This window comes from Lemur catta, chromosome 24, assembly GCF_020740605.2.
Source record: "Lemur catta isolate mLemCat1 chromosome 24, mLemCat1.pri, whole genome shotgun sequence".
NCBI classification, from domain to species: Eukaryota; Metazoa; Chordata; class Mammalia; order Primates; family Lemuridae; genus Lemur; species Lemur catta.
In genome coordinates this window covers 111,307-132,850 of record NC_059151.1, presented here as the reverse complement: position 1 = coordinate 132,850, position 21,544 = coordinate 111,307, and the positions used below count along the sequence as shown (strand labels likewise).

General features: G+C 53.5%; 1 protein-coding gene across 2 annotated transcripts in view; it reads right to left on the bottom strand.

Moving 5' to 3' along the window:
• The window catches only part of FRAS1 (Fraser extracellular matrix complex subunit 1), a 244,094-nt gene that overhangs the window by 118,062 nt on the left and 104,488 nt on the right, over positions 1 to 21,544 (bottom strand). For both annotated transcript variants that reach the window (XM_045536898.1, XM_045536896.1), the window contains exons 15-18: positions 7,647 to 7,790; positions 2,002 to 2,142; positions 1,576 to 1,716; positions 128 to 304 (exon numbers count right to left, since the gene is read on the bottom strand). In XM_045536898.1, the coding sequence (XP_045392854.1) occupies positions 128 to 304; positions 1,576 to 1,716; positions 2,002 to 2,142; positions 7,647 to 7,790 (603 nt within the window). The remainder of the gene's footprint in view (positions 1 to 127; positions 305 to 1,575; positions 1,717 to 2,001; positions 2,143 to 7,646; positions 7,791 to 21,544) is intronic.

Sequence of the window (21,544 nt, the reverse complement as noted above, 5' to 3'; positions counted from 1 at the left end):
TTCACCCATAGCACCCTGGGACCACGCTCCCGGGAAACACAGGTCTTCCCGGCTGTGGCCCCATCTCACAGGCTGCCCCGCGAGGAAACCCCTTGGCCCGACACTGTCTCAGACCAAGCTCACTCACCTGCACAGAGCCCGGAGCTCTCCAGGTAAAACTGGGCTCTGCACTGAGAGAGACACACTCCAGAGGGAGCCCCGGCCACGGACAGCTGCTCGACCTGCAGCCCGTCCTCCGGCTTCCTGCACCCCGTGCAGTGCGAGGGCTCCGGACCCACGCACGCCAGGCAGGAGGAGTGACACGCTGCGGATGGAACGAAACGCAGAGTCAGCTCGAGCTTCAGATGTGCTGCAACCAACGCAAGCCCCTCATCAGATCGAAACCCCTAGAAGAGCTCACGAGATGCACCGGTCAGCACATTATTTTCCTAGTGCTCTGCACAGAGCACAGGGTGGCAGTGACGTTTGAGAAAGGAACAGTGAGGGTGTGGGAACCGGACACGTCACTTAGGTCCCGGAAGGGCTGTCAGGCCGGATCGCAGAAACCCAGCACGCTGGACAACATCGGCTCGGTTCTCCAGAGAAACACATTCGCTGAATGACGATTTAACATGGTGCCCTCGGTTTTTACTGAAGACGTCTAGAAGCTTTCATACGAAGGCCATTACCGTATCTTTTGCAAAAAAGGTTGTTGTGCTATTATCCATTAGTCGTCCGTCATGAGTATACAGGGGTCTGAGCAACAAATTCCTCTTACCGTTCACTTGGGGAGAGGCTATTTTCTAGACGAGGAAGAGGCTCTGTTTGAGCAGCAATGAAGATTTTACAGTCTGTCCATATTTTGTTGTCCTGGCTACTGGTGAAAATCAAAGCTAACGACAGCACTCAAACTACCTCATGCCCACAGTGTGATACAATTAGCGATCTGGTTCTTTACAAGATTCTCTACATTTTCTTTTTCAAAATATTTATTGCAGCTTCCCTGTTTCAAATACATTTTTCTCGTAACTACTCTCAAACTCTTTTCTAAGGTCCCCTATATGCAAATAAATATAAATTAATTTCACTTAATTAAAGTGTTTGCTTCCAGTGTTCTGGTTTCAAAATGGCTAAATGATACTGCCTTCCCATGGAGCCCAAAGCCTGTTTGGCAAACAGCTATTTAAGATTTTCCATTTTACTCAGCCCAGAGGCATTGCTAGTGGCTCTCAGGAAGAAATTCTTCAGGGAAAAACAAAATGAAGTCTAAGAAAAACCTCAGCAATGGCAGGAGAGCAGAGAAAGGAGGAAATAAGAGACCCATCTCGCTTTAATAGACGCTAAAGGAAATAACATTTGTCGTAAGAACAGCCAGAAAATACGTGAACATTTGGGCGTCTTCACAGGTTTTCACATGTGATTTTTCAGATTATCCCTTTGCAAAAGGTTTGTGCTAAAAAAGTGCATGTGATGTGTGCATAACCATGTGAGATACACTGGCAGGAAACCTGCACGGGAAAGTAATACTAGGGGAAAAGTAAATCTATGTCCTTGTGATGGGACCGTCTCTCGGGACGGCGCTGACACCCACGGTACCTCTGCAGATCCCGCGGTCAGGGTAGAAGCCGTCTCCGCAGCGGGGCGGGCAGCGGCCCTGGCGCAGGGCGCGGGGGGCGGCACAGGCCGTGCACTGCACAGCGCTGGGCCCGGAGCAGCCGGCACACGAGTCATGGCAGCCTGCAGAGAGCGAGAGGGAAACACCCGGGACTGAGGGGACCGCAGAGCCCACCCTGGGCCCGAAAACCCTCCCGTGGCACTCTCGGTCCCCTGCACATCACACTGAATCAGGGGAAAAGACGAGTCAGGAGGTGGCTCTGTAAAGGAAACGCTGTCCCTTTGAAAGTGACGTTTTCCCATCAAGAACACAAATCCCCACACGCGCGGCACACGGCACCAAGCACAGCCAAACGTGCGCTGAAGACTTTCTGAGGACGACGGTGGTGAGTGGTGACTGTCTCTTACCTCTGCACCTGCCCTCCGCGTCCGCGTAGAACCCACCGGGGCATTCGGAGACGCACGTCCCGTTGTGCAAGACGGTCCCCTCGGGGCAGGTCAGACACCTGGGGCTGCTGGGGCCGCAGCTCTTGCAGGAGGGGTGGCAAGCTGCGGGGGGAAGCCCGTTGGAGAGAGAAAGGGGACAGTGAGCCCAGGAAGCGGCAGGTCCGTCACACCCGCAGTGGCTGTCAGCGCAGTGACCTCAGCTTAGGCTCCTCAGCAGAGTTCTGTCCCCTGGAGGCCAGCATCTCGAGGGACTCTGCTTTCTGTTTTCGCCGCTGAAGGGGGACTGAACAATTATTCATGGAACCCTCAGGCGTACCCATCAGTGTAACCCATTTAACATGAAAATGGCCCGGCAGGTAGAGTTGCAGTTGCCAGATTTATCAAATAAAAACACCACATGCTCAGCTACATCTCAATGTGAAATAAACAATGAATAATTGCTTTTGTATCAGTAGGTACCAAATATTTTATCCTTTATTTCACCCTACTTCGAGAGAGAATTCAGAAATTCAGGGTTCTCCTATGCAAGGTCATGTTCTAAAATTAGGCTGACATTGTTGAATTTTACAGTGTTTCAGGCTCTCACTCACTTATTCATTTACTCCCCAAAACATTTATTAAGGTCTGTGCCAGGTCTCGGCCAGGTAGTAGAGACACAAAAACCAGATCAACTTGGTCTGTGCTTTAAGTAGCTTATTAGTTTAATCGAAGGAGAAGAAACAGACGATATTAGAACTATTAAAAATATCATGCAGTCTGTATAGGCAAAATGAAAAGTCAGAAAAAGGTGTGTGGGGTTAGAGAGAGAAAAGGTCAAAACGAAATCGTAGAAGCAGCAACCACTGAGCCCTGTCCCGGAAAGTGGGTCGAACCGTGCGGGGCTGAGGGAAATGGCCGGATGCCTCAGGCTGAGGCGCACGGGAGTCGAGACTCGGAACTGGGCGGAGCGGGGCTGTGCAGGGCAAGAGCATCCACCGAGCTGGGAAGCGGGAAGCCCGGTAGGAAAGCCGCAGCCAGACCCTGCCGTCTGGACTCTCACCCTGTGAAGGGTGTCGGGAGCCCCTGCCTTACAAACACCGGAGAAACACGGCCACGTTCGTGTAGGAGAAACAGCACTCCAGCTCCAGTCTGGAAGGCAGCTGGGGGGTGAGGAGGAGAGCTGGGGGCCTAGCTGAAAGGTCAGGGCAATGCGCACGGAGCAAGATGACCAGGGGTAAGTCAAGGCTACGGAGGGGGGGACGGATTTGAGGGCGGTGAAGGAGAAAATGTTTCAGGCGGCGTCCAGGGGTCCGTCTTGGGGACAAGTGATGCCGCGCACAGAACTCAAGAAGGAGAACAGGTGTGAGGAGCATGAGGGGGCTCGGTCTGGGCATTGCAGTCCCGCAGGCAACCCCATTTGTAGTCCTGGAGCTCAGGGGAGGGTCTGGGGTCACCACACACAGGTAGTTGTTGGAAAAAACATTAGTTTATTTAGGAAGAGTGTGCAGGTAAGACAGACGTAGACAAGACCTGGGTGGCATCAATATTTAAGGGAAAGGAAAAAATTAGCAAAGGTGACCAAGAAGAAATGATCCAAAGCAAAAGGGAGTGTGGTAGCTGATAAGCCAAGGGAGGAGGAAGCTACCAGAAGGACGTTGTTAGCAGTACAGCGAGGACAAACACCACCTGAAAGGTTTCACTGCACTTAGAAACCAGGCTACGGGTGACCTGGGCCACACGGGTCAGTGGGGTCAGTGGACAGCCCGGAAGTGAGGTCTGTGATCATCAACTGCTCCCCTGAAGGCCCCTGGCTGGGAACGGAAGGGGACAGGGAGAGAAATAGTTAACAGGAGAGGGCCATTCTTTTGTCTTTCTTATATTGTAAAAATTCAAGGCAAGTACAGACCCTGGAAAGGTTTTTTTTTTTTTTTTTTTAAAGAGGAGAGTCGGAATGGTTGATGGAAGAACACTGAGGAGCCAGTGGGGACAGATACCCGGAAGTGCAGGTGGGAAGATGAGCCTGGAGCAGTCAGAGAAGGGCTCCTCGCGGTGAGTGTGACCTCAACCTGCCCCACTCGCGTGCGCTGACGTCTTCAAAACAATCCAAGCAAACTTCCCTCACGCTACGGAGAAGCAGCGTTTCAGAAACAGAGAACCTCTGGGATTCATTCTGCCTGTTTCCTTAACCCACCTACACCCTGCGGACCTCTCGAAAAATACTTGGAGAACTTGAGGAAAGAGATGCTACGTAACGGGGCCACAGGGAGAGACACCCACAGGCTTGGGACTGTAGGCCGCACAGCTGTTCTGCGGAGCAACCCAGCAGTCCTCAGTCAAATATAGAATATCCAGAGTTAGGAAACCAACCATTCTGCCCCGGGGTACGAATCCCAGGGAACCTCCGCTGGGCTAGTAAAGGGACACGTCTGGGGTCACTGGTGCTGTCCAGCCATGGAGCGAGTGGAAGGGGTTTGTGCCCAGGAGTGGGGGGGTCGGATGATGGGGTCCAGCCCCGGGAGCGTCACGCAACAGTGAGGGGTGAAGGGCAGGTGACACAAGAACACAGGCACATCTCAGATACGTACCCCCGAGTGAGGAGGAAAGGAAACAGCAAGCCCTCAGCAACACGATGTCCTTTAGGAGAGCTGAATGTTATATACATGCACCCACAACAAAAATACCCAGTTCAGATAAAGTCATAAAAACAAAAAGATAAAAAATTGAATGGTTGCATGGGTGAGAAAGAGAAATGAGAATTCATAAAAGAGAGAGAGAAAAGAGGGAGGAAAGAGGAGGAAAAGAGAAAGAGAAAGAAGGGCTAACGAAAACCTCTGAACTCGCTTTGATTTATTATGTGAGCTGGAGTCAGAAAAGCCCTCCATAATAGCACAAGTACTTGAAAGACAAAAGAACAGGGAGGATTTTTCCCCTTTGAACTGCCCCACCTTTATATCCAACATTTGTAAAACTCAGAACATGCGCAGCAGATGAACTTGGTCGCTGTGAGTTCTTTCGGCCGAGACAGACCAACATTCTCAACAGGCTGGGCTGGATTTTTCTCAGCACTTGACTTTGAGATTCCACAGATATGGCTGGTGGGTTATAAATTATTAAACCAACACCAGCTGGTCTTTAACTTGACTAGCACTGATCTGAATTGGAAATAAGTCAGCATTATCAGCATCCGACGTCTTAATTAACATTCCGATACCAATCAGCGCCTTGGTTCACTGTTGTTTTAGAAAATATTTACGTGAACATTTCTGAAGTCCCTTGATACAAACTCACAGAACTCTAACAATGCTAAGGAAAGTTCTGTTTATTAAAAGGCCTCTTGGTCAGTACCAATGGCATCATGAACTCCCGCATCATGCTAAGCACCTGGCATGTGTTCAGTAATTACTTGCTGATCAACTGATTAGTCGGCCGGTTAACGTCAGCTACGGTCTGTCCTTCTATCTGCTTTTCAAAATGTGTACAGATAAAAGCCGATTCCTGCCTCTCACAGCCTCAAGCCTTGCACTAACTGTCTCTGCTTTTAAACACACCAGCTCCCCAGCAAACGCTGCTTCCTCACTCCAGATAAAGTCCAGTCTCCCCCCTCAGGGACAGGAACCAGCCTCCCGGGACCGAAAGGGCAAACGCCTTGGGGCCCTAGGTTAGTGCACATCTGACATCTGTCCAGAGAACACACCTGGCATAATCGAGCAGGAAGGTGACGCTGGCAGAAAAAGATTAGCACGCGCAGGCTGACGGCAGCCCGGCCTTTCTCTCCGTGTTCCCTCCCGAATCCAGACAAAAGCCACCTGCGACGCACCCACAGCAAGAGAGATTTTTCACACGGCCAACACTGATGGATCTGCACAGCCTTAACCAAGCGGCTGCCAAGGGCTCTCTCCCCCAAGACCAGCGGGTCTGTCAGCCCCAAAGATCATCTCATCTGTGCTGTTGTCCTGCCCAGGGCGCACAATGAGCACGGTAAGTCGGGAGGGTTTCAGGGGCTGCACGTGTTTATCGATGCGGTGGACTCACTGATGAGAAAGGAAGTCGGCACGGCCCTTCTGCAGGGGTGACCACAGGAAACGCAGCTCACCCCTGGCCTTCACTGTCCAGATGCCGACTGCGGACCCGGCAACGTCCACAGCTGAGCCAGCTCAACCAAGACTGGCAGGAAGACACGGAGGACGGGGAGAAAAGGAATGGCGGAAGGACAATGAGAAGGAAAAGAGGAAAACCGGACAGGGGTGCACGAGGCACTACCTCACCAGTCAGCTGTAGGTGGTGCACAGGCACTTAGGATGCAGAGCCAGAAGAGCCCAGCTCGAATCCCAGCTCTGCCCCTTACTCGCTGTGTGGCCTTAGGCCAGTTTCTTACCCACTCTGTTTCCTCCTCTGGACAACGAGAATGATAACATCTACCTTGTGAAACTGTTTTGAGAATTAAACACCAAACACTGGTCTATCACTTGTCTGTGCCAGGCACTGTCCTAAGTGCTTTGCACATATTAGCTCAATCTGCTTCACAGCCCTCTGAGTTGGGGGTGTATTCGTTTCCTGTTGCTGCCGTAACAAATTAGCATAAACTCTTTGGTTTAAAACAACAGAAATTTCTTGTCTCACAGTTCTAGAGGTCGGAAGTTCCAAAGCCAAGGTTCCAGCAGGGCTGCATTTCCTCTGGAAGCTCTAAGTTCATTTCCCTGCCTCTTCCCGGATTCCGCAGGCTGCCTGCAGGCTCACGGCCCTGCCTTGCGTCCCTCTGGCACTCTGACCCCCGGTCCCAGCCTCACACCCGCTTTTCTCGCTCTGCCGCCTCCTCACGCGAGAGCCCTTGTGATCACACAGGGAGAACCCAGATAATCCAGAAGAACAGCCCGTCTCGAGATCCACAGCTTAATCCTGCCCACAAAGGTTGTTGTGTTGTTGTTGTTGGCATCCAAGGCGGCACACTCACGGGTTGTCTGGGGATCCGGACAAGGACAGGGCTGGGAGGCCAGCGCTCCGTCTCCCATAGGTGCTACTGTCACTCCGTTTTACAAGGGGACTGACTTGCAGAGAGGTTAACTAACTTGCCCAAAGCTACGCGTTTTCTCCCCACTTTCCCACCTCTCAGCGGGTTCGTGTTTACGAAGCACTGGGACTGTGCCCGGCACAGGAAGGCCCGAGGTGGCCGATTCCCACCGTCACAGCCACGAGTGTTAAAGGCAGAACGGACTGACTGCTCAGCTTCAAATCGGCAGCACCAACGCCAAAGGTGGGTCTGCCCGTGCTGGCCTGAGTCTCTCTGTCTCCAGGTGTATTTCGAAGGCAGCGTGAGGCCGATGCAGAGTCTGGGATCTGGACACAGGAGGCCTGAGGGGGTCCCTCCGCCCCTGCGACCCCCTCCCCGGCCTCCCAGGGGCGGGTCTCTAGCGGCAGCGGGGGTCTCGCCGTCCCACCTGCAGGATGAGGCTGGAATAAGCACCTCCAACCAGCAAGCTGCAGGGCCACGAACGGGGATTGCACTGGTGAAAAGTTGCTTTATACGTTTCTACAACCCCAGGGTCGGCAGCTATTCAGTGTTTGCTGAGTAAAAGAAACGCTGGTGACACAAGGGTGAGGAGGCGCTGGCGTCCCCGCCGGGCACTCACCGCTGCAGATGTCCTGCCTGCTGTAGGCGCCTTCACCGCAGCCGCTGGCACACACGCCGTCCCGCAGCACGCGCTGGGGGTCCCTGCAGGCCGAGCAGTGCCGCTCCGTCGGGCCCCTGCAGGCTGCACAGGACTCGTGGCAACCTGCGGGCAAATGCAGTCAGTGAGCAGGGACTGGCCGCCGTGTTTCTTCCAGCATTTCAGACTTTATAAGGAAGACGTCACTGGTCTCATTGGTTCCTAAACTGCCACACACAGGTGCACAGCTGCCCAGCAAAAATGCAACCTGCCCCCCGCCACCAAAAAACTATTTCCGTCGGCCAAAAGTGCAACTTCAGTACAGTATTAGTAAGACGTTTGGAACAGGAAATCAGAGCCTTTTGAGTAATGGGATTTCCAGGGAAGGAAATAATTTTCTAGACAGTCCTATGAAATCGGACGGCCCACAACCCCCTTGCCTTTGGCAACTGCCCTGAGGAGTGAGCGCCCAAGGGAGTGACGGACGGACAGTGAGGCTGAGAGGACAGCAGGGGCCACATCGCCAGGGCCAGGGGGGCCAGAGGGGGCCAGGGCGAGGACCCTGGACGTCATCCCATGGGAAGTTTTAATTGGGGTAGCGGATTGATCACTTATGCTTTCGAGAGATTTCACTCTGGCGTGGGGAGAAAAGAAGGTAGCTAAGACACGTTGAGGGGACGAAATCATCGTTGTCCAGGTGCGGAGGAGATACGGAATCAGAGCGCAGCCCCCTGGCCCCTTCGAGACCTGGTGACAGCCGGGCAGACACTCAGCTGTGCCGGGTGTTAAAACGGCGAGACGCTTCCCAGCTGCGCGGTACGTGGCTGTCGCCCTGGGCCACCCCTGCCACCCTGGCTTCATTCCTGGGAACGCTGGCCGACTCCCTGCCCAGCGAGCGAAAGGTCTGGCACGGGAGATGCCCGGGGTCCCCTCGTTCTGACAGACGGGGATCTGCACTATGGGGCTCGTGGAACATTCTTAGTATCCCCCTTGGTGCCGGCAGTCGGAACAGGGGCAGAGGGCAGCGGGACGGCCTTCAGCCCCTCACAGACTGGGCCCCGCCTGACTTCCCAGCTCCGCCCCCCGCTGCCTCCCCACACACACGGGTTCTAGGGGCAGGTGCCCTGCACACGCCACACGCCTGCCCTGGGTTCTGGGTGTCCCACGCGGGATCCACCCAGCCAGCAGGGGCTCTGGTGCCTCCTTAACCCCCGTAATCCTGTTTGTATTTCACTTCATGTCTGTATTGATAAGTCCTAGGTTGCCACTCCTGCTGCGATGCTTTGCTGAACTTGTCCAAAGTCAGTTACTCCTTTCTCTGCGTTCCTGCAGCACTTCGTGCCTCTCTTGTGGTATTTATCCCCCTGCACCAATTACTCAGCTACAAATCGATCCCCTTCAGTGGAAGGTAACATCCTCCCAAATGGGGACCATGTTTCAGTCACCTTAAATCTCCGACATCCAGATTGATGCCCGGTGTATAGTCAATGCTCATGAAATATATGTTAAATCAATGCACAACAGATTTTTTAAAAATTGGTTATGGAGAATCCGTCCTGTTACCTTCTACATGGAAACGGCCAAACACGAGGTCATAGATATGACAACTTAAGATAAACTTGGGGCTGTAATATTTATTCAATAAACACTGAAATCCAGATCTGCCTATGATAAGTACCAATGCTGCATCTACAGAGTACCAAATGCAGTGCTGCGTCTACACAGAGTACTAGATGCAGTGCTGCGTCTACACAGAGTACCAGATGCAGTGCTGCATCTACACAGAGTACCAGATGCAATGCTGCACCTACACAGAGTACCAGATGTACTGCTGCATCTACACAGAGTACCAGATGCAGTGCTGCATCTACAGAGTACCAGATGCAGTGCTGCACCTACACAGAGCACCAGATGCAGTGCTGCACCTACACAGAGCACCAGATGCAGTGCTGCACCTACACAGAGCACCAGATGCAGTGCTGCACCTACACAGAGCACCAGATGCAGTGCTGCACCTACACAGAGCACCAGATGCAGTGCTGCACCTACACAGAGCACCAGATGCAGTGCTGCACCTACACAGAGCACCAGATGCAGTGCTGCACCTACACAGAGCACCAGATGCAGTGCTGCATCTACACAGAGCACCAGATGCAGTGCTGCATCTACACAGAGCACCAGATGCAGTGCTGCATCTACACAGAGCACCAGATGCAGTGCTGCATCTACACAGAGCACCAGATGCAGTGCTGCACCTACACAGAGCACCAGATGCAATGCTGTATCTACAGAGTACCAGATGCAATGTTGCATCTACACAGAGTACCAGATGCAGTGCTGCATCTACACAGAGCACCAGATGCAGTGCTGCATCTACACAGAGCACCAGATGCAGTGCTGCACCTACACAGAGTACCAGATGCAGTGCTGCACCTACACAGAGTACCAGATGCAGTGCTGCATCTACACAGAGTACCAGATGCAGTGCTGGTCCTACTCATCCTTCTCTTTTTTCCACACTGGACAAAACACACATTCCATGGCAGGCACAACAGCGGAAGGAATTTTCATTTCGACATGGGACTACGCTGAGCTGTCAATCTTTACAATGACATACTCTCACTGTTTTCTGTAAATAAGTTTTATGTGTGTATTTAAGGAATACAGTGATGTCAGGAGATACACAGATAGACAGTGAAATGATTACTACAGTGGAACAAATTAACATATCAGTCATCTCACACAGGTCCCTATTTTCTCCCCTGCGGCAAGAGCAGCCACAACCCACTGATTTAGCAAAAACCCCACTGTGCTGTGCAATTGGTTTCTAATTTCCAACCCTGAACATAGGCGGCTGCAGATTATTTCTTCTTGCAGGCTTATTTTGCACGTAGTTTGTATGACATTTGGGTTATTATGAAAAACAAGAGGCCCCTCTGACTTTTCGCCACGATTTCTCTCGGTGGTAACATGTCAGGTTGCTCAGGGCTTGAATCACACACTGTGAACACTGTGGCAACACGTTTACAAAGAAGGTGACCAGGAAAAGCCACCGTCTCATCCCCCATGCAGCAGACTTACCCGGGAAGGTCCCTGACGTCTCTGGAGCATGACAAGACACGTGTTGGCTTGTCAAGCAATCCATTCCAAAGATGAAAAGGAATAAATTACTTTTCTTTTGGCAACTCGATATTGAAAGTCGACTGAAAGTAAGAAACTTCTTTTTGTCCTTGATAATTCTGAAATAGAAGATTGCTTCAAAATTTTTTTAACTTGTGCTTCTCGAAGAACAAAATGCAGCCAATTTCCAGAGACGTGTTCAAAGTACTTTCTGCAGGCAATTTATCTTCCCCTGAGCCTCCCCAGACCGCAGGCAAGGGACACGGACGCCCGTGGGCTGAGCCTTCAGGAAAGGGAAGGGACCTGGGTGACCTGCCTTCCCCACGGGCCCCTGGAGCAGGTTCTGGGCATCAGCACACTGACCCGCAGGGCCTCTTCTGCTCCCTGTGAGGCTGCAGCTCACGTTTCCAAACTGCCAAGATGTCTCCACTCACAGCTACACAGAAACAGCCCAAACTCCAGGCCCAGGCAGGTGTCCGACGTGCAAATCTCAAATTCCTTCATTGTGTCTCTGACCCATTTTGTGGCAGCTGCCAGCTTTCTTATCTCACCAATGGCTGGGGAGGACTCGCCGAGTTTTAAAGTACTATCGGAAGACAGTGGGTAAATTTTCGATAAGAAGCTTTTGTTGGATGAAAAACTTTTCTATCTGGAACTCAACTTTGCTATTTCTCGGTTTCCTAATCTGTGCAGTGGGAATAATCACATTTGCTGCGGCTGCTGCACGAGGCCACGGCAGACGGCAGGTTGGAAAAGCAGAGCACGCCGCGTGTGAGCGTGGGTGGTGCGGGTGGCTCTGCAGAGCTCGTCTCGCTGGCATGGAGAGCAAAGTCGTTTAGAGGAATAAACTGAGTGCAGCAGGAGAGGAAAGGACGGAGAAGACCAGAGCAAAGGGAGGCTCACTCGGAAAGGGGGGGAGGGAGGAAACAGCCGGCAGGGACGAAGCCAGCAGCTACACACAGGGCTCCGGCTTTCCCAGACGCCTCACACTCAGCTCTTTCCTCACAACCTCCGCAAAACCACAACAAAAGCCCTTTAGGAAGTGACTGAAAATAGCCTGGGGAGCCTCAGAGGGCGGAAGACCACGCCCCACCCCGATCACAGCCCACAGGAGGCCACGGCTGGCTGCCTACGAAGCTCAAACGCTAGGGAAGCTTGAAAGAAGCTCCAAGATCTGCACCATCTCCATTTCTGGTCCTTTTACTCCAGTTTTCTCCTGTCCCTTCGCAGGCTGGGCCTCTGCCCTCACCCGCCGCCCTCTGCCGACAGAAGCTTCCCACCCTGAAACGGGAATGTCCAGTCTCCAGATGTTCTGCAAACCCGTAAGCACTTGCCGAAGTTCATAACTGACAGAACACAAAGACGTGAAAAAAATCTTAAGCCTCATGAAAAGCCAGAGACACGCAAACGAGGCAGGAGTGCAACAACTAGACACAGCGGATTAGACACACACACGGCAACACGTGTGCATTTAGAGATGGTGCTCGGTGAGGGAGAAAGTCAGGGAAGAAGGAAACATCTACCCAGTAATATTTATGAACATTTAAAATGCATGCATGCAACACAGTAAGACCACACATGTAACAAAAGACACGTGTTAAACCACAGTAGAATAGTTCCCGGAGTGCAGAGCTGGGAGGAAGGGGAGTGGGAACAGGCTTTGGGGACAAGATGAGCAGACAGGCATCTGGACAGACAGACAGCAGCAGGAGAAGAGCCCGGCCCCGCGCAGGCCAGGGCTGAAAACAGGCCACCAACTGACAACAATGGTTAACTCAACATGCTTCCTGGGAATCCCAAAAATAAGAAAAAAAAGTTAAACAAGATTCTCTTTTACATCAATCAAACTGACAAATTTAAGAATCATCATCATCGCTGGCGTTGACAAGGGCGCTGGCACGTAGCACTCTCCTGTGTTTCTGGCAGGAGAACAAATTAATGCAACTTTTAAAAAAGAGGACGATGTGTTATTATGTGTCATAAAACTTCAAAATGTACCCACGTATCCTTGGACCCAGCGGTCACATGTCTAAGAATTTACTCTAATCAAAACTACCACAATTTCTACGAAAAATGTTTACATCGTATTTATGATAACAGAAAAATTAGGAACAAATATGAAAACAACAGAGGATTGGCTAAATGAATGACTGCGTGGCCAGAGTGGGAAAGTCATGCAACAGCTTTAAAAAGATGTTTAAGGAAAATAACGTGGGAAAGCAGGCAATAAATAGAGTTCAGCTGTAGTTTTGAACAATAAACATGTGTGTACACAGACACACACACAGACACATTCGTACCTGAGCAAGACACACACCAAACACTAACAGCAATGATTTGGGGGGGTTGAGTTAGAGATTTAGCTGATTGTACCTTGCATGTTACTGACTCTATCAAATTACTTTTTGGAGTCAGTGTGAATTCATTTGGGACTTGGGGGGAAAGCACTAAAGGAGGGGAGAGGAAGCCTGGAGCCCTTTTCCCTAAGGCGCACGCTGAGCAAATATCTTGTTGATCTATTAACCACGTCTGAGATCCAGGTGAACGATTTACCCTTCCTGGGTAACGTATTTGCATTTTTAGCAGGGTCTTCAGTGACGCAGAACTTGAACCAAAGGAAGGACTTCCCGGCCAACGCCGGCTTTGGAAGGTCCACGTGGATGGAGATTTCACAAGCAGGCTGGGTTCTCCCTGGGTCAAACGCCGGAGGATGAAGGCGGCATTCGGCTCTACCAGGAACATCTGCACAGTTGTCCCCTCCAACTCCTGCCCCTCCCTCTACTGCTGACTCCACACCCCAAGACAGGTTCATCCCAAGGGTTCTCACACGTAGCGGCCACGGCCACGTGGCTTCTCCGCCTCCACTCGTCCACTGTGACCACTGCAAACTCGCAGCTGCTGGGCCTCCCTGGTTCCCTCCCCACCCGCACCCCCAGCCTCAGTGCAGCTACTGATGTCTCGCCTGATGTCTACTTGCCCACAGAAAGCGAAGAGCCAGAGGAGGGACCTGCAACCAAAACAGAGCTTCTGCTGAGGAGGATTCTCAGACTCGCCAGCTGCACCCGCTGGCCGGACAGATCTCAGCGGCGAGAGCAGGTGCTGTCTGCTCCGTGGGCGCCGTGGACGGGGGTGGGGGCAGCCCAGGGACAGTGCTGGGGGGGCAGCGTGGACGGGGGTGGGGGGGGGCGGTGTGGACGGGGGTGGGGGCAACCCAGGGACAGTGCTGGGGGGGGGCGGTGTGGACGGGGGTGGGGGCAGCCCAGGGACAGTGCTGAGGGGGGGCAGCGTGGACGGGGGGTGGGGGCAGCCCAGGGACAGTGCTGGGGGGGGCAGCATGGACGGGGGTGGGGGCAGCCCAGAGACAGTGCTGGGGGGGCAGCGTGGGTGGGGGTGGGGGCAGCCTAGGGACAGTGCTGGGGGGGGCAGCGTGGACGGGGGTGGGGGCAGCCCAGGGACAGTGCTGGGGGAGGCAGCCCAGGGACAGTGCTGAGGGGAGGCAGCGTGGACGGGGGTGGGGGCAGCCCAGGGACAGTGCTGGGGGGGGCAGCGTGGGTGGGGGTGGGGGCAGCCCACGGACAGTGCTGGGGGGGGCAGCATGGGCGGGGGGGGCAGCATGGGCAGGGGTGGGGGCAGCCCAGGGACAGTGCTGGGGGGGGCAGCGTGGACGGGGGTGGGGGCAGCCTAGGGACAGTGCTGGGCGGGGGAACGGGGAGGGACAGGAAGAATGCAGCCCAAACAGTCCGGCTAAAATAACCGGGAACCCTGGAAACTGGGCAGAAAGCCAGGAGACCTGTCACTGGTTTGCAATCCATAACTGAAATATTTGGGGGTTCAGATTTGTCAGGAAGAATGAGATCTGTCTGTAAGATAAACTCCCTTGCGTTTGTGGCGGGCTTTCTCTGCCGATGTGCGACACTTCTGTCGTTTGTCTTTTGGGCACACACAGCAGGGGTCCAGAAGCAGCAAGACAAATGCCAAGCACAGCCCGACTCCTGCAAAAGCAAAGGTCCCAGAAAAAACACCACCAACCGCTTTTCCTTCTCCACATTTGTCCTGTCCGTGAATACCCAAAGACGGAGGGGGCCTGGAATCCCACCGTGACCTCCCTCCCCAGGCCCAGTTTGCTCAAGAAGCCGGCATTCGAGGAAAGCGACCCTGTCGTCCTCCCTCCTGAGCGGCTTAAAATACTCCACAGACACCACCTGAGACCCAAAGACAGTTTATTTTATTAGTCCCCTTGCAACACTGATAAGACACCAACTACGTTAAACACGGGAAAATAAAGAGAAGAAAAGGAGGGGTGGAGAAAGAGTCTGATTTTCTGGAGGCCACACCTCAAGGAATGGCTGACAAGGAGTCAACACTGAGGCCCAACGGAAGACAGGGCACTGCATGCCAGGGTCAGGTGTGCCCTCACCGTCCTGCCCCTCCTTCTCCCCGCACTGCATGGTCACCCCGTCTTCAACCCAAAGTTATTCCAGAAGGCCACACACGTGCTCAGCACTGCGCGGAATTCAGAAGCATCAGACACGTCCCTGCCTCAATGACTAGTCCCCTTCCATCACGCTCCCTTGTGCAACTGTCTTTGTGGCACCGACAGTAATAATTTCTCATACTGGTAACTGTCTGTCTGAAACTGTCTCGTGTACTTGCTAGGGGCGCTCTGCTCCCATCGAGAGAGCACATTCCGTAACCACAGGGCAGCTGTCGTCTGGCTCACTGTGTCCCTAGTGCTGGGACAGGTCCAGGCACACAGAAGAAGCTCAACAAATGTTTCCTGCGTGAACAGAGTGGCGGACACAGGACTGTCACTTGAAGCGATACATCCCCTTACAAGACAGCAATTTAGCAAGAGACCAGAACTGCTACAAAGTTATGCCAAAGAGCATCTGCACAGCACACAGGGCCGAACGAGCAGGACAGAAGGGGTGAAGACAGTGTGGTAGGATGCGCTGAGGCCCCACACCGAGAATGTGATCCGGCAACGAAACTGGGATCGACCCTCCAGTTCTGGGGTGTGGCCTGAGCCGTGGGAGTGACAGCACCTCGATAGAGACCGTCTGACAGAGCAGGGAGGTTCCTGGATTTCAGAACGGTGGTTTCACTAATGCCAATGCCCTGAGGGCCACCCGGGGCACAGGTGGCCGGGGTAAGTCACAAGCTGGAACCGAGCGTCATCGAGCCCCATCCGCTGCCCCTTCACAGCTTTGGACCCGGCTCCCCGGGGTTGGGGCTTCATTTCCGCAGCCGACCGGCTGCTCCGGTCAACCACAGTTCCGGAAAATAATTAACTTCACAAGCTTCTCTGCTCAGACCACAGCTTTTAAATCTCAACTATGTCAGCATTCTACATCCTACATGTATATTTTATAGGCTTAGTCTTATCATCTGCTTTTCCTCTACATATATCACAGTATTAGCTAAGAAACAATTACAGATTCTCCTCATTGAATCTGAGTATTTAAAGAAAACAAAAGGATTTTAATTTGTTGTGAATATTGTAAACTGTTCTCTATAAAAGGAGGTTTTTTTTTTTTAATATTTCAGCTCATTATGGGGGTACAAAAGTTCAGGTTATATATATTGCCCATGCCCCCCCACCCCCCCAGTCAGAGCTTCAAGCGTGTCCATTCCCCAGACAGTGCGCGTCACACTCATCATGTAGGTATGCACCCATCCCCTCCCCCACCCCCACCTCTGCCCGACACCCAATGGTGTTATTCCCAAATGTGCCCGTAGGTGATGATCAGGGAAACCAGTTTGCTGGTGAGTACATGCGGCGCTTATTTTTCCATTTTGGGGATACTTCACTTAATAGGGTTTATTTTAAATCTGAAATTAATGGCAAAAAACTTCTTGTTTCTTAACACGAGCTATTTGATTTTCATCTCCACAGGGTGAAAAGTAAAGGAAATGGTTTCAAAAACGTCAATACCTGTCTTTTATTGCCCACATGTATTATGGGTCAGACACAACATATTCACACTTTTCAAACATCTTGTCTAACCCTCATAATAATGGTTTAAAGTAGATAATATTGTTCCCATTTTATAGTTGAAGAAACTGAGGCTGAAAGAGGTTAAATGACCTGCCCAAAGCCCTGTTGCTGTAAGTGGTACAGGTGAGATTAAAAATAATCCCATCCCTTGTAATCCTATAAAATGTTCAACTGCTTGATTTTTTAAGTTACAAAACCTAAGACCACACAACAGTCAGACAAAGAATAAACTGCCAAGCTTTTGTGTGTTCGTGGGTTTCTTTGTTTTGCTGTTGTTGTTTCTGCTTCCCATCTCTGTAAGCAACAGCGAACCTGCCCTGACTGCAAAGATTGAATGTTATTTGTCTCCACATCCTCAGGACCCAAAACAGTGGCCAGCAGAGAATGAGGGGGATGAAAGAAAGGGGACCGGGAATATGGGTGGCGGGAAGCAGAAACCCGAGTCTCCTGACACACGACGGCCTGCCGAGCACCAGGCACCGTCTCCTGAACCAGGTCTGTGAGTTCACGGCCACATGGCAAACGCCATGTCCCTGCTTGCACCCACAAGGCCCCTGAAGCCTGGGGTGAAGGACTGTGTAAGTGACAGAGTCCAGACTAGAATCCAGGTGGTTTGGCCCCAGGGCCCGAGCTCTGAACCACCGGGCCGCCCTCCCTTCTCTCACTTCTGCACCTGGAGAATAAAGGCAGTCGGCCACGAGGGGCACACGGCTCCATCCTCGGGCCTTTGCCAATGATGTAAGTTTTAAGTCGACAAACCAAACACTGATATACGTATAAAAAAGGGCTAACTTTCTCTGTTCAAAACCTACAATCTTATGAGCTGCTCATTTTAACCTAATCTTGTGCTCTGTGTGGAAGAGCCGTGTTTATGTGCTACTGTCTTTTTCACTCTGCCCTATATTCAACACAGTGGGCATGAATATTAATCAGGTGATTTCTGGTAATTAGTTTCCTCAGAACCGTGCTCACTTCCTTTTGGTTTTGATGGGTCAATGAAGTGCCAAATTATCCCAGTCATAACATAAATGACCCTGCCAAGAGACATGGATCCAGAAAACTGCTGTCACCCTGACGTGGCTGGCTTCTTTGGAAAAGGTTATTTAGCACGCGCTGGAAGAGCACCGGTTGGCTGACTCACTTCCAAGGTCGGTGGTGAAAAGTCGCCAAAAATGGTGCAAGCATGAATATTGGAAAAACTTCCAATGCTGAGGAAGCTTATTGGGAAAGATGGTCTCAGTGCCAAGACGGTAGATGGAAATTGATTACAAATTTAGCTTTAATTTTTAAGATCACTCTCTCTCTCTCCTCTTGCTCTGTTTTTTCTCCTTATTTTATGCATAAAAATGCAACCAGCCTGAACTAAAGCAAATTGGCTTAATTCCCCGGAGGGAGCATGAACAAATTTCCCAGTAACTTTCTAGTGGAGGCATTTGTGTGTGGCTGTGTGGATGGAATGCAAAGCAGTCAGCTACGTAAACCCGTGACCAAATGAAACGCGACCCACTTCAAAACACCCTAAAACAGCATTAGCCTCACCAATTAAAACTATGGGCATGGGGGGAAAAAGTGGCACCCCCCCAAAAAGTAAATATTACGTGGGGTGTGCGTATGGCAGGGGTTGAGGTAGCATAAAGGCAGAAGTAAAATCTGGGGGGATTAATTCCCTTTTAGAGGCAAATCTGACACAGGAGTGCTGGCAGGAGGGCTGGTTGATGGGATAGAAGAGGAGAGCAAAGAACATATTTGACAATTTCATCAAACTGAAATCTCGGCAGTTTACCTAAATTGCCCGACCATTAGACTCTTACTAAGGCATCTGTACGTGCCCGCTTTCAAAATAACAGGTCAACAGGACAGGTGCAAACACTAAGGATTCTTTTCTCTTTATGGCCAAGACGTCTAGGGAAACTCTGGTCTTTCAAGGGCCAGCAAGGGCAGCAGTTCATTCGTTCACTCGTCATGCACCTGGTCACCAAATGCTGGTCACCTTGTGCAGCCCTTCACTCTGAGGACAGACCCTCGGAAAAGAGCCTCCAAGCCAACTCTGAAGTTATTCCCCTCCCGTACTCTCTCACGTGGCTGGTCACAGGACAGGCCTTCTCTCCCCGTCCCTCTGTATGAGGCATAGGCAAGGCCAGTGCTTCTGCTCCAGGTGGTCTCCCCAGCCTGTGGGCTCCGCTTGGCCACGGCCAGCAGCCGCCCTACCAGCACCTGCACCTGGCCTGAGACGCGTTCGGCCAGCAGCCGCCCTACCAGCACCTGCACCTGGCCTGAGACGCCTTCCGCCTGCAGCCGCCCCTACCAGCACCTGCACCTGGCCTGAGACGTGTTTGGCCTGCAGCCGCCCTACCAGCACCTGCACCTGGCCTGAGACGCCTTCGGCCTGCAGCCCCCCTACCAGCACCTGCACCTGGCCTGAGACGCCTTCGGCCTGCAGCCGCCCTACCAGCACCTGCACCTGGCCTGAGACGCCTTCGGCCTGCAGCCCCCCTACCAGCACCTGCACCTGGCCTGAGACGCCTTCGGCCTGCAGCCGCCCTACCAGCACCTGCACCTGGCCTGAGACGCCTTCGGCCTGCAGCCGCCCCTACCAGCACCTGCACCTGGCCTGAGACGCCTTCCGCCTGCAGCCCCCCTACCAGCACCTGCACCTGGCCTGAGACACCTTCGGCCTGCAGCTGCCCCTATCAGCACCTGCACCTGGCCTGAGACGCCTTCGGCCTGCAGCTCCCCTACCAGCACCTGCACCTGGCCTGAGACGCCTTCGGCCTGCAGCCCCCCTACCAGCACCTGCACCTGGCCTGAGACGTGTTTGGCTTGCAGCTCCCCTAACAGCACCTGCACCTGGCCTGAGACGCCTTCGGCCTGCAGCCCCCCTACCAGCACCTGCACCTGGCCTGAGACGCCTTCGGCCTGCAGCCGCCCCTACCAGCACCTGCACCTGGCCTGAGACGCCTTCGGCCTGCAGCCGCCCCTACCAGCACCTGCACCTGGCCTGAGACGCCTTCGGCCTGCAGCCCCCCTACCAGCACCTGCACCTGGCCTGAGACGCCTTCGGCCTGCAGCCGCCCCTATCAGCACCTGCACCTGGCCTGAGACGCCTTCCGCCTGCAGCCGCCCCTACCAGCACCTGCACCTGGCCTGAGACGCCTTCCGCCTGCAGCCCCCCTACCAGCACCTGCACCTGGCCTGAGACGCGTTTGGCCTACAGCTCCCCTACCAGCACCTGCACCTGGCCTGAGACACCTTCGGCCTGCAGCAGCCCCTACCAGCACCTGCACCTGGCCTGAGACGCCTTCGGCCTGCAGCCGCCCTACCAGCACCTGCACCTGGCCTGAGACGCCTTCGGCCTGCAGCCCCCCTACCAACACCTGCACCTGGCCTGAGACGCCTTCGGCCTGCAGCCGCCCTACCAGCACCTGCACCTGGCCTGAGACGCCTTCGGCCTGCAGCCGCCCCTACCAGCACCTGCACCTGGCCTGAGACGCCTTCGGCCTGCAGCCGCCCCTACCAGCACCTGCACCTGGCCTGAGACGCCTTCGGCCTGCAGCCGCCCCTACCAGCACCTGCACCTGGCCTGAGACGCCTTCCGCCTGCAGCCCCCCTACCAGCACCTGCACCTGGCCTGAGACACCTTCGGCCTGCAGCCACCCCTATCAGCACCTGCACCTGGCCTGAGACGCCTTCGGCCTGCAGCTCCCCTACCAGCACCTGCACCTGGCCTGAGACGCCTTTGGCCTGCAGCCCCCCTACCAGCACCTGCACCTGGCCTGAGACGTGTTTGGCCTGCAGCTCCCCTACCAGCACCTGCACCTGGCCTGAGACGCCTTCGGCCTGCAGCCCCCCTACCAGCACCTGCACCTGGCCTGAGACGCCTTCGGCCTGCAGCCCCCCTACCAGCACCTGCACCTGGCCTGAGACGCCTTCGGCCTGCAGCCGCCCCTACCAGCACCTGCACCTGGCCTGAGACGCCTTCGGCCTGCAGCCGCCCCTACCAGCACCTGCACCTGGCCTGAGACGCCTTCGGCCTGCAGCCCCCCTACCAGCACCTGCACCTGGCCTGAGACGCCTTCGGCCTGCAGCCGCCCCTATCAGCACCTGCACCTGGCCTGAGACGCCTTCCGCCTGCAGCCGCCCCTACCAGCACCTGCACCTGGCCTGAGACGCCTTCCGCCTGCAGCCCCCCTACCAGCACCTGCACCTGGCCTGAGACGCATTTGGCCTGCAGCCCCCCTACCAGCACCTGCACCTGGCCTGAGACGCCTTCGGCCTGCAGCCGCCCCTACTAGCACCTGCACCTGGCCTAAGACGCCTTCGGCCTGCAGCCTGCACACCTGTGCACTTGTCTTTAGCTATGTTTCCTCCTAGTGATTTTCTGACTGAGGGCCTGGCAGGGAGGAGCACAGCAGCTGCTCCTGCGCTGGCTCTCACAACATCAGACCCTGCCTGCCTGTCGGCCTCTTCAGACGTCCCTGCCCCCCCTCACCCCGCCTTGGTTCCCAGCACATCTCATTCTCTGTCCTCCCGAGACAAACTTGCATCTCTGCCCTTTGTCTTTGCTGTCTCTCCATCACTTCTTTCTCCCATTTCTGCACTTAAGAAATCCTGGATGCAGTTAGTTTTTTATACTCATGATTATATTCATTATTAAAAAAACCGTCAAGTAAAAACAACAAATTATATTATGGCCACTCCCACCTCCAGAGACTATTACGATATCAAGAATTTCAACCACATCTTAATTAAAAATATAAAATAA